The sequence below is a fragment of the Pollachius pollachius genome (genome assembly GCF_949987615.1).
Source record: "Pollachius pollachius genome assembly, chromosome: 17".
Lineage (NCBI taxonomy): Eukaryota > Metazoa > Chordata > Actinopteri > Gadiformes > Gadidae > Pollachius > Pollachius pollachius.
Genome location: NC_136950.1, coordinates 22,405,838 through 22,421,807, shown reverse-complemented (window position 1 = coordinate 22,421,807; position 15,970 = coordinate 22,405,838). Strand labels below are relative to the sequence as shown.

The 15,970-nt window shown below is 45.7% G+C and overlaps 2 protein-coding genes across 2 annotated transcripts in view; one reads left to right on the top strand and one right to left on the bottom strand.

Annotated features, from left to right (window-relative positions):
* Positions 1–920: 920 nt before the first annotated feature.
* On the top strand, positions 921–2,549 carry prlh2 (prolactin releasing hormone 2; the record flags this gene model as incomplete). The annotated part of the gene is made up of 2 exons (XM_079755056.1): positions 921–1,068; positions 2,347–2,549. 2 exons carry the CDS (start codon positions 921–923, stop codon positions 2,547–2,549), a joined length of 351 nt encoding a protein of 116 aa, XP_079611182.1.
* A 1,737-nt stretch (positions 2,550–4,286) lies between these two features.
* Positions 4,287–15,970, bottom strand: part of myripb (myosin VIIA and Rab interacting protein b) — a gene marked incomplete at both ends in the record, with an annotated part of 137,134 nt that continues 125,450 nt past the window's right edge. Inside the window, 8 exons of the mRNA XM_079755055.1 lie at positions 4,287–4,319; positions 7,207–7,287; positions 7,494–7,583; positions 8,358–8,519; positions 9,062–9,259; positions 12,004–12,771; positions 13,109–13,258; positions 14,714–15,309. Coding sequence (XP_079611181.1) covers positions 4,287–4,319; positions 7,207–7,287; positions 7,494–7,583; positions 8,358–8,519; positions 9,062–9,259; positions 12,004–12,771; positions 13,109–13,258; positions 14,714–15,309 — 2,078 coding nt within the window. The remainder of the gene's footprint in view (positions 4,320–7,206; positions 7,288–7,493; positions 7,584–8,357; positions 8,520–9,061; positions 9,260–12,003; positions 12,772–13,108; positions 13,259–14,713; positions 15,310–15,970) is intronic.

Here is a 15,970-nt window from a genome sequence, read left to right as displayed (position 1 = left end):
TGTCGATAATGATGTATTAAAAGTGATTGGGAGAAGACCTGACTACTGTCAGTTTGTTTAGTAAATTTCTACTTTCACAGTTTATTTTTTGGTTGAATCACAGCATCTATTTGTGGAAGATTTAATGATCAAAGTGATTAATGATGGCTTCATTCATGAACACCCACCTTAGTTTCCCAGGTCTCTTTCTAAAAGGTCTCCTTTGCGCGTTTGTGTGTGTGTGTGTGGGGGTGTGCGCACGCGTGTCCGTGCATCGACGTGTTTGTGTGTTCGTGCACCCGCGCGCGTGCACCCGCGGTGCTGGTGGTGTTGGGTGAGGGGGATTCGGGTGTCCCCGAAGTTAAAAATTCAGTGTCGTGCACATGTGACATTGACTCCCTGATGAACTGCGCGACTACGTGCCAGACGACATGAACCCTTCAAACCAGACCATCAAATTCCCTTTCCCTACTTTCAAAGGGTAGAGGGGTGGTGGCGGGGGTGGGTAGTAATCCATCTTTTAGCCTAGTTTCCCTTCGACATCACTGACGTATCTGATTCATCATCAGCGACCCTATCAACACTCGAAATATATAAGAGTCGGCGACGCGCATACCTGCTTCAATAACCACCATAACCTTCAGTAACTCACCTCAGCGAGTCACCAAAGTTTAAGGTAAGCTTTTCTTTTTCATTTTTTTGTGTCGGTGCGTGGATTGTGCATTATTGTTATTGGAAGTTTTACAAATCCTTAAACAATCTTTGAAAAAGCTATTATTATAGAGTAGAATTATAGAGTTATTAAAGTGTGACATTTCCTATTCAGCCTGTATACAATAATCACATTGCTAATGCCTTATTTCTTATACTATATTCCTTGATATGTTTCTGATCTACAGCCCGTGCGGTGCCTTGGTGGTCAACATAAACACACACAGACGATGCTGCTGACGCGCCGGTGCCTGTTGTCCTACCGCTTGCTACCCGCGGCTCTAGCCATGCTCCTCCTCGTCTCGGCCACCGCCACCCTCGCTCACAGCACAACTGTTGAGCACGACTTCCACATCGTGCACAATGTCGACAACAGAAGTAAGCTTACATTTTTATACTGCATGTTTTTAACCTGATTGTGTGTGTTTCTATTGGGTGCATGATCATTGAGACTACATTGAGCAAACTCTAGCCCATTTCTTACATTAGATTATCTTTGTTTTTACCTTGTCATGGCCAGGTTTGGTCAAAAGAGCATTTAATTTGTGGCATCCCTGAAATCCAAATGAGCAAATTTTGAGAATTGAATTCCTACTGTTTATATCTTTGCTCATTTGTTTCATATCTGGCTAAAAACATAATATTTTTGTAACCATGTATCTACAAAAAACTATTTCAAATTTGAATTACACATTGTAGCCTATTATTTAATTATCATACAAACAACTTGACTGATTGCTGATAACACATTTAATAGACAATTATAATGAAATGATGGTGATAAGCATTAAGTCGGAAACAGTCCAACTCTGCGCTTTGAGTTGATGGGCTGTGCACTATAAAGGAGTGGTTTGTTATGCGTCTATTGATCTATAGCTACATTCAATGTCCTCCATTGAATAAGCATAACATTGTAATCCAATATTGATTATGATGCCTTAATTGGTCTCAGCCTTGTCTGCAGGTTGCTTTGGATAAGTGTCTGAATTACTAAATGCGGTTAGGAGATGTCAAGTGCTGTGTTTTCGGGTTTAATTCAAATTACATCTAGAACAGGACACTCATGCATATGGATGCGACTGCTTAACAAAAAAGTTGTTCTATTTTCTTTTTTTAACTCATTATTTGCAAAGTGAAGATGTAATCTAACACACAACGTCTGTTTCGTACCATGTGTGTGTATGTGATGACGTGTGTGTGTGGGGTTGACTGCGTTGTGTCTGTGTGTATTTTTGTGTATGCGTGTGTGTGTGTGTGTCTGTGTGTGTGTAATTCTATGTGTGTGTGTGTGTATTTGTTGCTATGTGTGTGTGTGTGTTTGCGTGTGGTGTGTGTCTGTGTGTGTTTGTGTGTGTGTTTCTATTTGTGTGTTTGTGTGTGTGTCTGTGTGTGTGTGTCTGTGTGCTTTTGTGTGTGTGTGTGTTTGTTTCTGTGTGTGTGTGTGTGTTTCTATGTGTGTGTATGTTGTGTGTGTGTGTCTATGTGTGTGTGTGTGTGTGTGTGTGTGTGTGCTTGTGTGTGTGTTTGTTTCTATGTGTGTGTGTGTGTTTGTGTGTGTCTGTGTGTATGTACGTGTCTGTGTGTTTGTTTCTGTGTGTGTGTTTGTTTCTGTGTGTATTTGATTCTGTGTGTGTGTGTGTGTCTTTGTGCGTGCAGGTCCAGAGATAGACCCCTTCTGGTACGTGGGCCGCGGGGTCCGTCCCATCGGGCGCTTCGGGAAGCGGCACAGCGGCTTGGTGTCGCTGGCCGGCCGCGGGCTGGAGCCCGTGCTCAGCTCCCTGGAGCTCCTCCTCAACACACTACGCAACAAGGACTCTGGGAAATCAGGCATGGAGCAGGGCCGGGATTGGCTCCCGTGACGGCCCGCCCACTAAGGACTTCTACCCTCCACCCCAAGCCACCTCTCTTTGTTTCATGTCTTACGTTTGATATATTTGGGTTATTTATCTACATTCTGTATATTCATGTGTGCTTATTGTCTCCGCCCGACCCTGTTGGTTGTTTGTGAAAAGCATTTATTTGTAGCTGTAAACGCGTAAACGCTACTGTTATCTGTAATCACAAAATGCTGAATCTGTTGATTATTAAATTACATTATGCTATCATTGCACATGCGGAGCATGTTTTATTTTCATTTAAAACCCCAAACCCTAACTCAAACAAACAAGCAGAGACTAGTAAGCATCACGCGCATATTTTGTGGCACGCCATCGGTTTCGTCAACGGAATCTTTCAACAGCTTATGAAGGGAAAACAAAAGGTCCACCCCACCCCACCCCCAAAAAAGTGAAGAGAGCATATCTTCAACTTTTGTGATTTTATTCATTTTATATTCCATTTTATCTTGGATTGCAACAAACAATTGCACATGTATGACAGTATTCCCTCCCGGGGTTGGCATGGTGAACCTCAGTGTCTGTAGCCGCACATTTTGGATTACGATGGAAGAAAAGCAATGTCTGCTTTTGACTCTAGTGTCAGTCAGGTTCCCGTCCGAGACGCACATTTAGACACTTTGGGTCGTGTTGTTGAATTGATTGCGTGGGTAAATAAAATAGTGTCTATAGCTGACCCTCATTTAGTATTTGGTTTGTGATTCCAGTGCAAAATCTGACCGGAGAGGTTATGACGGTTGTACACTCTCCTGCACACACACAAACACTGAAAGATTAGGCAACTATGATTGGCCGATTCTTTTTTATATATATATATATATATATATATATATATATATATATATATATGCATATAATATATACATATATATATCCTCCTATATCATTTTCATATTTTCACACGTATACATATCTTAACAAATTCCGAGATGAGAGAAAATATTTGTTTTCCTTTACAATATAAAAATATGGAACACTTATAACTGGACCCCGTGAGTGTCCCCACTAATGACAGTTTGTACATCGATTTAAAACCAGATACATGCTTTTCTTTACATAATGACACCTTTGGGGGGCATACGTTGCAAAGGAAAGGGGACAGACCACCGGCTTAGGGTGGAAAGGGCATTCGAAGAGAGAAAGAGAGAGACGTTTGCGACATGTTGGACATTTAAAATCATCCAATAGGGCATCATCCCCCAGACTACAATTATCTAGCAAAACATTCAACAATATTGCATATGATTTACTGAAATGTAATTAATAAATGTGGCCACAGTGTAAGTGCAGTAATGTTTTTTTGTTGTTTTGTAATAGTTGAAGATTCTTTATGGAAATGGTAACAGTTATCAATAAGCTTTAGCAGCCAGTACTGTTTTTATTTTGGACTACCACTATGAGCAAACTTGCGAATGGTAAATGCAGTATTACACTGAAAGCGCTCTGAGACATAAAAATAAAAAAATAAAACAGGATCCAGGATTTAAGAAGAGAATAAAAGCCAGAAGTTTAAAAAGAACTTGGTTCATTGGTACTGCATAAAAACGTTCCAAAAAGTAGAAAAATAAGTTGCTCGTAACAAAATCATGGTTTCATGGCATTAGTTAAAAAGCACGTCAGACACTATTATGTATAAATCTTTCAGGAAGAATTTCAACATAAACAGTCAGAGGTGTAAACAAAAAGATGGAAAACCTTCGTTCAAATAAAAGGCAGCAGAGTTTCAAAATCAAACTGAAAACACAGTGGGAAAAGGGAAAAGATGGATCACAAAAATGACATTCATGGAAAGTATACAAAAAGGAAAAAAGCTCTCCTCTACTCTACTAATTATTCTTATTTCAGACCTTATTTCAGACCATAGCCTCAAAGTCACATCAACGGAAAAACTGCCTTATTCTACACGGTAGTTTCTCATCTTCGTGGGGTTGCTGTTTCTTAATCATTCGGTGTGTATTACTGTGCAGCACGTTTTAAATCTCAACGCGTAAGGCTGTGGTGTTGGGCAGTATCATCCACTACATTTTGTTTAATAAAGCAATTAAGAGGAACATCACACAATATCATTATTCATCCTCCAGATATTTGCTTTGCTGTCCATATTTATTGCTGCACATCAGTTCTAATAGGTTGGTTTGAGGTCTAAATAGGAATTGGCCCTGACGGTAAAGACATCTCTCAACAATGGCTTTCAATGTGTTTTTTTCAGTTAGAGAATAACAGAAAGTATCACTGTCCTTCAAAGTCGTAAAAAACACATAATAGTAGGTTCCGAATTATAGCAGAGCCGTTTTTAGTGACGTAGTCATGCCTTTTATACAGTATGGCTCAGTATGGATCTTCTGATAGCCCCTGGCATGTAAGTGGATGAAACATTCAAATAAAAGGTTGTATAAAATAATTCGGCCTCACTTCACTTCATCACGTACGCCATCACATAGGGTTTGTTTTCTTCCTCACAACTTCATTTTTTACACTTGAAACACGGATAGAAAATGAGAGTTTTTGTGGGCCGCTGTTTTTTTGCTCTCCTGTACAACTAAGTTTGAGTTAGGGTTAGGGTTAGCCCTAACTCAAGTAGGTTATTGTTTGATATCATGTTTGAAATGTCACCCAGCGGAGTGTGGAGTTTAAGGCAGAGTCGCTGTCAGAAAGACCCCCCCCCCCTCCACAACCTCAGCCTGAATCAAAGGGCGTGGCGGGGAAGGGAGGGGGTGCTTAGCTAGGTGGGACGAGGGAGACGGTGATGAAACAGTGAGGGGTTGTGGGGTCGGGGGAAGGGGTGTCCTGCCTGGATGACTTCAGATAGCACAGTGGACTAGCTGGCCCTGGCCAGGTTGTGGCCCCTCCCCCCCAAACCTCTTTCAGGGCCCTGGAGCGAGGAGTCAGACGCTGGATCAAGGCAGTGGTTTCAGAGGGGCCCCGTCCACTGTGGGGCCCCTGTACTGATGGGGGCTGCTAGGGCCAAAGCACCTGCTGCTCCTGATCCAGCTTTTCTGAAATCAGAGATTTTCACAACACCATTTTTTAAATCTTTTATATCCGCTTTTTTACATAACACGTCATACTAAAGCTTGTGTGCGGGAGTGCATCATGGGTGTGTGTGTATGTGGTTGTATGCGTGTGTGTGAGTGCGTCATGTGTGTGTGTGTGTGTGTGTGTGTGTATGTGTGTGTGTATGAGTGTGTCTGTTTATGTTTGCTTGCATGTGTGTGCATGCATGCACTTTTGTGTGTGTGTGTGCATGTCAGTTTAAATATGTGCGTGTGTGCGTGCTTGCATGTGTGTGCATGTGTGCATACTTGTGTGGAGGTAGAACATGCTTAGTGCCACCAGAGATTACAACATCACACGGGCTTCCCAGTCATTGTGTGGGAGAGCCGTTAAAGGAGGCTTTTAAGCTGAAATCAGAGCTTTGATTACACGGCTCCGTCATCAGGTTCAGTTGTCCTGTGTTCTCTCCCTCTCTGGGGGCTGAATCAGAGCCATTGTGCGTCCGTCTCCGAGGGAGAGAGAGCTTTTCATTGCACAGATGAGAAGGGCCGACTCCTTATCATTAGGTAAAGTAACCTTTATATTCTCTTGTGCTCCCATTAACTTGCTTCAAACTTAATGAAGTTAGCTATGCAATGTTTTAGTAGGTCCTCGTCTATTAAGCTATCTAGGCTTTGAGCATGAATCGTATATCAAGTCTTATTCCTGTTCTTCTCCTATTCCCTCTGTCTTCTCTTTCGCTCAAGGACAAACACACATACACACGCAGACACTTATTTATTAAAATACATGGTAATTATGTGAGCACAAACACACATACAAGCACGCAAATTCACAAACCTGATGTGAGAAAGGGGGAGGGACATGGCAGGGTAAGTATTGAACGGTGATTAATACTTACTTACAGACAAACACAAACTACTCACAAACATATCCACACATACACACACAATGAACAGACACTATGTTCTGTTTACCTACTTTAAGACGACCAGCTAATTAAAGTCCAGTAAAGTGAACATGGGCATGACACACAGCCTTAGGAGTGTTTCTTGGCTAGCAATATGTCACGCAAATCAATCTTTAGATTTTTGGAAGATGATAAGTGAATGTATGTTAATAAAACATTAATAAAACTAATGTTTTTTTTACAGTGTGAAAAGAAGAGTTGATAATTTTGATATTGTCAGCATCTCAAGTTAAGGATATATTCAAACACTGATACATCAGCCAGACTTGCAATATTAAAGCAAGTTAATATTACTAATTTTAATTATATAATAATAATATTAACACTGATGCCCTCTGAACCAGAAATGTTTTAGTCAAAGTAATGACTAATTCAAACTGCTAGGTTCACAGAAGGATATTCACAGTTCTTTAAACCACCACCGACCACTGAAGACGGCTCTTTACCTTTCAGTGGAGGGTTAGGGTTAGCGTTAGGGTAACCCTAATCCTAACCTGACCACTGAAGACGGCTCTTTACCTTTCAGTGGAGGGTTAGGATTAGGGTTAGCGTTAGGGTAACCCTAACCCTTACCCGACCACTGAAGACGGCTCTTTACCTTTCAGTGGAGGGTTAGGGTTAGGGTTAGCGTTAGGGTAACCCTAACCCTAACCCGACCACTGAAGACGGCTCTTTACCTTTCAGTGGAGGCGCAGGGAGCTTCCTCCTTTGATGGCGTGATGAGTCCAGGGTTTGAGGCTGTAGGGAGAAACATGGAGCTCAGTAAATATAGAGAGGCAGCTTATTACATAGTAGGTCAGGTATACAGTTGAGAAACCAAGCCTTAAGAACTGTATTCTTGTGTACTTGTGTAAGCTAAGATGTAATAAAATAAACTCTGAGAATCAACATTGTCTACCGCTGGTGATTCGAATACATTGTATAGGGTCAGAACTGAAGAATACCTTTGGCTTATACTTGGAGAAGCGATTACAGGCAGTAACATTCAGGCCAGCTGTCTTCAGAGCCGATATCCGGGCCTCGATGTTGGAGATCTGGAGAGAAACAACCCGTCAGTAATACTAGTTATGGTCTGTAGCAAACACAACACCATCCAGTATGAAACAACCCGTCAGTTATACTAGTTATGGTCTGTAGCAAACACAACACCATCCGATATGAAACAACACGTCACGTCATCGATTGAACATCGTTCGTGTCATCAGTTGAACCCAATTAGCACCAATCAGAATCAAACTAACGAGTGTTTACGAGAAGCATTTGCCTGATTATGTAGCCCCCCTTGATTATGTAGGATTAGATTAGGAATCCTAATCTAATTCGTGTAATTCTTTTGACAATTAGGCCTTTAGTCAGTGAAGTAAAATTAGTGTAACAGAAATTTATTTATTTGTGTTTCTTAATGGCGACCCTGTCAATAATACCACCTATATAATATATATATATTATATATGTAATATATTGTTCTTTTTATGGATCCTCAGGTCAAGTCAAAATGGGTCTAAACTTGCAGAATAAAATAGCACTTATTTCATGATAGAGTTTTATGACAAGGAATTAGTCATCCATGACATTTATGACATTAGTCATCCGTGTGACCAATGCAACAAAAGATGTCCCTAAAAAGAAATCCAATCCAAAGTAACCAAAGGTATAAAAATAAATAAACAGAAGTTGCCTGAGGGTAAAAAATATAAAAAAATGAAAAGACAATCCAACCCAATCTGATATGAGGTCACAGCGGTAATAATAAAGAATGCTGGTTATGGTCACTTTTCCCGGTGTGCGTGTGTTGGCCCTGGAGTTACCTGGAGTTCGGACTGCTGCACCTGTGCAGCGGCGGTGGCCACCTGATCCTCCAGGAAGGCCAGCTCCGTGTCCGTGGTGCCGCTGCTAATGCTACGAGCGCACTCCTCTAGGTCCCCCAGCGCCCCCTCCAGGCCGTACACCGCACTAGCAGCCAGGTACACCTGCAGTGGAGGAACGGGTCAAACTGGGAGGTGAAGCTTATACTGAAGGGGAACAATTAAAATGTAGTGTTGAAGTATAATGTTGAAAGGGGAATGGGATTTCTTTTTGTGGTGAATCTTTGGGAGAATTATAATTCTATGATAAAAAATAAGCAAACCACAAAAGCAAACTCACACGCTCAAAAGTATTAGCATAGTCTATTTCATATACAGTAATCACTGTCATCAACACCCTCTTAGCCACCGCACTATCCTGCCTGCTTATCACCTTGAACACATTCATGACTGATACATCATTGCTATGACCCTAATAATTGAACAGCTTTAATGTCAGCTATAATGACATACACCTAAAGTGACCACACTTTTAAATAATTAAAGCTACCAGAAGGGGTTATACACTTAAGTGCTATGGGTTAAAGCTTTAACAGTTTAGGCTCAGGGTTAGGGTCAGGGTTAGGGTTAGGGTCGGGGTCAGGGTTAGGGTTAGGGTTAGGGTTAGGGCTAGGGTTAGGGTCAGGGTCAGGGTTAGTGTTGCCTACGTTCTGCTCCATCTTGGTGAGCCTGTTCTCCAGGCGGCTGGTGTCGGAGCAGCTGGAGATGGGTGAGGCGCTCACGGACTCGGAGGGCGTGGTGAAGCTGTCCGCACGGCCCGCCTCCCCGATCAGATCCTCTGCGGCGTTCAGGACCTTCAGCACCTCTGTGGTGATGCTGCACAGAGACGCTGCAGAGAACTGCTGCTGCTCACACACACACAGGCAGGCACAAACACACACACACACACACACAGGCAGGCACAAACACACACACACACACAGGCAGGCACAAACACACACACACACACACACAGGCAGGCACAAACACACACACACACACACACACACAGGCAGGCACAAACACACACACAGACACAGGCAGGCACAAACACACACACACACACACACACACACACACACACACACACACACACACACACAGGCAGGCAGGCAGGCAGGCACAAAAACATGTACACACACAGGCAGGCACGCACACACACACACACAACAAGAGACAGAAAAGGTTATGGGGAATATATCAGTGTTTTCCCATTTGTAGTAAGTTCATATTGTTTATTTTTACAATTCCTTTTGCAGTCAATTGAAGTTGATTTGTCAACTAGTGATGATGAATAAGGAATATAAAAGATTGCTTTGATAAATATATATGACATATAAATGTACTGAGATGTTTATTAGCAAATTCACATTTATCAATTTGGAAGCAATTAGGAGAAAAGCGCCAGAGTAAGATAGATTTACCTCCCTCAGGCCTGCCTCGAAAGCCACTCCCCCAAAACTCATGACCAGCTCTCTAGATTTAGCAATAGGTCTGCCTAGCCTTTTGGAAGACTGCGGTCACAAGCAATGAACGCATGGGCAGAGTGTGTGCAGGTAACCGGGTAGGTAGGTAAACAGTAAACAGGTAGTAAACAGTAAACAGGTAGGTACAGACAGGCAAGCCATCCAATCATTCCAGTCAGGCCGATTTAAATCATCGGATAGTTTAGTGCAGGCCTGTGACATTCACAGATACCAGATATTTTCTTTGTTTTTGTCAGAGCATTTGATTGATTGTTTGTGGTCGGGTATGTTAAGAGAATTTAAAAAAAAATGACAAACAATGCCTCTTCAAATAACTTGCATTCCCCGGCTTTAAAGTCACAAAGGCCAAAGCTAATGTATATGTTTAGGGTTAGGGTTAGGGTTAGGGTTTTAAAGACCCAAAGACAAAAGCTAATGTAGATGTTTTTCTATAACAGGTAGAAGAGAGGGATGGATGTAATCCAATAATGCATTAGTTCCATGGCGAAGCTTTGATCACTAACACTAAGGTTCTGAATTGATTCCTCTCACCCAGGCTGTGTGAGAAACAATGACTTTAACATGGGCCCCATTAAAGAGGCCCATGAGGTTAGATTAGTGTAGAGGGAGAGAGACATTCAACACACAACAGGAACATCGAGAGAGCAAGAGCGAGAGAGAGACAGAGAGAGCGAGAGAGAGAGAGAGAGAACCAGACCTTTCATCTTTCTTTCTTTTAATCAAGTATGAGGATGAAGAAGACGAAAACATCACTGAAGGACTTTGAGAGGTTGCGACTGGTCGATTTACAAATGGCTACGGCCTGGGGAGAGGGGGCGCTTCTGTTCTAGCGCCATCTCTGTTTCTTTGGTGGTAATTGGGATCAACCATCAATATAAAAAATCGGATTGGTTCTAAATATAACACGATTTTTATTTGAACACATTGTGTGAATTAAGCTAACAACTACGCTTTAATGCCGAATCCTGTTTTCCTTTAAAAGGACACGTTTTGCGTCCTTCCCTTGGAATAACCATGGTGACGTGAATGATCAAAATAATAAATAAAAAAAGGTAAACAAACACGAGCAGTCACTAAGACACCAGCGCTAATATCCCTGTATGAGTCTTATAAAATAAAAAACGGTGAAACGGGAATAAATATAGATGCAATCCGTGGATGAGTCACACAGGCATTGTGCAATATTATTCATTCACTCACACACACAATTCTAATGTGTGTGCATAAGTAACTCAAGCTCATTCAGCCACCCATATCATGACACTATAGGCCCACTCATACAAACAGGTAGCACACACCCAGGACATCGCCACAATGGCTAACCCTTATTGGTCTGCCGATCCGTAGGTTAGCTATACGCCGGCGATGTTGTCCACAAGGTTTTAGAGGGGATTGATAAAGGTCTTTTCGGTCCTCTCGCCATGCAAAGCGCTCCACCATCTCTGCCTCACATCCTCCCACTCATTTACCAACTGCAGGGTCAACCTTGAAGGCTGGCAGCCAGCCCATTTGGAGAGGCTGGCCTTAAATGTCTTGCTCAGGGACACCTTGACGCTTGGCTAGGGGCAGACGGGGATTTGAACCGGCAACCTTCCGGTTGCTACTGCCTACAAGGTTTCCCTATGAGTTTCCTTATGCCGGCGGCTGTAGCTTTCTGCTCCAGCCTGGTGTGTGCGTGTAGAGCAGAATGTGTTTGTGACAGTTCTGTTCTCACCTGTTGCTGTGTGAGAGAGTTCAGCCTCTGCTGCAGCTCCGAATCATGCTGTCCCTCCTCGCGTGCGGTACACAGACGCGCACACACACACACACACACACACACACACACACAGACAGACAGACAGACAGACAGACAGACAGACAGACAGACAGACAGACAGACAGACAGACAGACAGACAGACAGACGCACAAACAAACACACACACACCAAGCGCAGATGGATGAATGGCAGCAGAAGCGAAGGAGAGACAAAAAACAGGAAAAAACATGAGCAAAGAGAGGCGGCTCAAATCAAAAGCAAAGCAGACAGGATTGATGAAGGCTGACGAGGACTTCAAATTAAAAATAGACTATCTACACATGGTTCCTAAACACAAATGCGTGTGCTTTCTCGGTTTGTCCTCACCTTTCCACCCGACAGCACCCCCTCCAGGGCGCACGCTGTCACCGCAGGCGGACCTCTGGACCCGCTGAGCCCTGGTCCCTCTCCCTCCTTCTTTTCCGCACCTCTTTTCTGCTGCCTCAGACTCTGCCTGCGCTCCCCTCTCCTCTCCGCCGTCTTCCCCCGCTTGTCCTCGTGATGGTGGCGGCGTTGGTCGCTCACTACGCACCGGACGCTCGTCCCTCCGTTCTCCCCCGTCCTCTTCCCCCTCCCTGAGCCCCCCGCCTCCCTCGCGGACCGGGCCGCCGGGAGCCCCTCTCGTCGGTCGGGGCCATGGGTGGGTCCCGGGGTCTGGCTGCCGTCCGGCGTGTCGTCGCTCGTAGTTTGTCTCCGCCTCTTCTCCGCGGCCCCTTGCTTCGCCCTCTGTTCCTCTTCACGCTCGCCGTCTCTGTCCATCGTGTTGTCGGGGGGCCGCCGGACTCGCTCGTCCTCCGACGAGCTTGGGCACCACGTGTCGTTGGGTGAGCGGCGGGTCGCCTGTGGACCCAGCTGGGGCCTCCTCGGGCCCCCCTCCCGGGGCCCCTGGCGGCCCGCTCCCAGACTGCCGGGGTTCAGGTTAGGGGCTAGCGTGTCCGGGTCTCTCTCCGTGACCTCGGGGCTCGGGGGGTCAGAGTTGAAGAACACCTCTTCGGGGGCCTCTGGGGGCCCGGGCGTGGAGAGGGGTGAGGGCGGGGCCCCAGGGCCGGGCCGGTCCTGGCTAAGGCTCCTCTTCAGCAGGACGCCGCTGTTCTCCTAGAGAGAAACGTGGAGGGGCGGAGCCAGGACCAGTCAGAGAAGGCCATGGTTACCAGGGTTACCGGGCATAAGGGCCACCCACTAACAGATCTTACAATCTAATGACTAGAATCTTAATTAAAATCTTAGGCATCTGAATGAATGAAACAGGTAAAGAAGAAAGAAGTATACAAGCAGGATTCTCAGCTACATCAATAAAGTGATCTGATGCCACCATCTGGCCGAACTGAGTATTACAAGAAACAACCAATCTCTGCTAAACTTAGGAGCTGGGCAATTACTAGAAAATGTACTTTTGGGGGGTTTAAAAGCGGTTATCAGAGCAGGTACGTACCCGGATCAGCGGGTGGATGGAATGTGTATGGCCCTGCCCAACAGTCCGGCTCTGCTCCCATGAAGACTCTCTCCTGCTCTTCCTGCGTCTGCGTGACCTTCGGACGGGGTCGCTGGCTCTCTCCTCTGCCCCGCTGCTGTCTCCCATCACCTGGACGGATTCAACCATTACCAGGGTTAGGGTTAGTTAACCATTACCACCGTTAGGGTTAGGGATAGTTAACCATTACCACCAGGGTAAGGGGAAAGGGTGAGTTAACTATTACCACCGTTAGGGTAGGGTTAGTTAACCATTACCATCGTTAGGGTTAGTTAACCATTACCACCGTTAGGGTTAGGGTAAGTTAACCATTACCACCGTTAGGGTAGGGCTAGTTAACCATTACCATCGTTAGGGTTAGTTACCCATTACCACCGTTAGGGTTAGGGTTAGTTAACCATTACCACCGTTAGGGTTAGGGTTAGTTAACTATTACCACCGTGAGGGTTAGGGTTAGTTAACGATCACCACCGTTAGGGTTAGGGTTAGTTAACCATTACCATCGCTAGGGTTAGTTAACCATTACCACCGTTAGGGTTATGGTTAGTTAACCATTACCACCGTTAGGGTTAGGGTTAGTTAACCATTACCACAGTTAGGGTTAGTTAACCATTACCACCGTTAGGGTTAGGGTTAGTTAACCATTACCACCGTTAGGGTTAGGGTTAGTTAATCATTACCACCGTTAGGATTAGGATTAGTTAACCATTGCCACCGTTAGGGTTAGGGTTAGTTAACCATTACCACCGTTAGGGTTAGTGAACCATTACCACCGTTAGGGTTAGGGTTAGTTAACCATTACCACCGTTAGGGTAAGGGTTAGTTAAACATTACTACCGTTAGGGTTAGGGTTAGTTAACCATTACCACCGTTAGGGTTATGGTTAGTTAACCATTACCACCGTTAGGGTTAGTTAACCATTACCACCGCTAGGGTTAGGGTTAGTTAACCATTACCTCCATTAGGGTTAGGGTTAGTTAACCATTACCACCGTTAGGGTTAGGGGTAGTTAACCATTACCACCGTTAGGGTTAGTTAACCATTACCACCATTAGGGTTAGGGTTAGTTAACAATTACCACCGTTAGGGTTAGTTAACCATTACCACCGTTAGGGTTAGGGTTAGTTAACCATTACCACCGTTAGGGTTAGGGTTAGTTAACCATTACCATCGTTAGGGTTAGGGTTAGTTAACCATTACCACCGTTAGGGTTAGTTAACCATTACCACCGTTAGGGTTAGGGTTAGTTAACCATTACCACCGTTAGGGTTAGGGTAAGTTAACCATTACCACCGTTAGGGTTAGGGTTAGTTAACCATTACCACCGTTAGGGTTAGTTAACCATTACCACCGTTAGGGTTAGTTAACCATTACCACCGTTAGGGTTATCATCGGGTTCTTCCAGGTATTATTCAGGTAGTGGAAGTTACCAGAATAATGTTAAATATATATATATATATATGTTTATATATATACATATATATATTAAGAGTGATATTTATTTATATATATATAAATAGCACTCTTAATAATTTGAACTTAAGGAACGAGAGACGACTACGCCACCTTTGGGTTAAAGTTCACGTCCAGCGCCTCGGGGGGCAGCTGGTAGCCCCCCCCCTCCTGGTGGCCCCCCAGGTGGTGGTGGGCGGGCGGGCCCCTCTTCTTCAGCGGACTGGGGTGCTGCTTGGGGGATGGTCGCTGGTCCCCAGGGCGGGCGCAGCCCGGCGCCTCGGGGTCCGAGGTCAGCGTCTCGGTGTCGGACCGCCTCCCTGACGACGGGGAGGTCGCCGTGGGCGGGGCCAGCGGGGGCTGGGAGGGGTGGCGGGTGAAGGTCCACTCGGGGTCGGGCTGGGAGGCTGTGCAGTACGTCTCATCGGAGAGCTTACGGCGGAACTGGTGCAGCGCCGCGGCCCAGCCCCCCTGGTCCCCGTCGTCGTCCCCAACATCATCGTCGTCTTCGTCGTCGTCGTTGTTGTCGTTGTGGTCGCCCCCGCCCGACTCAGAGCCCATCTCGTCGTAGGCTGAGACCACGCCCGACTCCTTCTCCAGCGCGCTGAACACCAGGCTCTTGCGCTTGGTGAGCAGGCTGGGCCGGGACAGCTGGGAGCTCTGCAGGGCCATCCAGTTCCCGTCCGGGCTCTGGAGGACCGAGGAGGCGCCTGGCACAGGAGAGAGAGCAGAGGGGCTATGAGCAGAGCCCCACGTTGGGCCCAGTGAGAGAGAGCAGAGGGGCTATGCCCACGATGGGCCCAGTGAGAGAGAGCAGAGGGGCTATGAGCAGAGCCCCACGTTGGGCCCAGTGAGAGAGAGCAGAGGGGCTATGCCCACGATGGGCCCAGTGAGAGAGAGCAGAGGGGCTATGAGCAGAGCCCCACGTTGGGCCCAGTGAGAGAGAGCAGAGGGGCTATTCCCACGATGGGCCCAGTGATAGAGAGCAGAGGGGCTATGCCCACGATGGGCCCAGTTAGAGACAGCAGAGGGGCTATTCCCACGATGGGCCCAGTGATAGAGAGCAGAGGGGCTATGCCCACGATGGGCCCAGTGAGAGACAGCAGAGGGGCTATGCCCACGATGGGCCCAGTGAGAGACAGCAGAGGGGCTATGCCCACGTTGGGCCCAGTGAGAGACAGCAGAGGGGCTATGCCCACGATGGGCCCACCTCGGGGCTGACTGAGTGACTGAAACCTCGGGAGGCCGTCGTATCTAGACTATCGCTAATGAGAGACGCTCTGTGTTAGCGGGACGGCTTTAGTTTACCTGTCAGACATGAGACATAATACATAGAGTACATGTTTTATTCCTTCCATTTTGATGACGTTA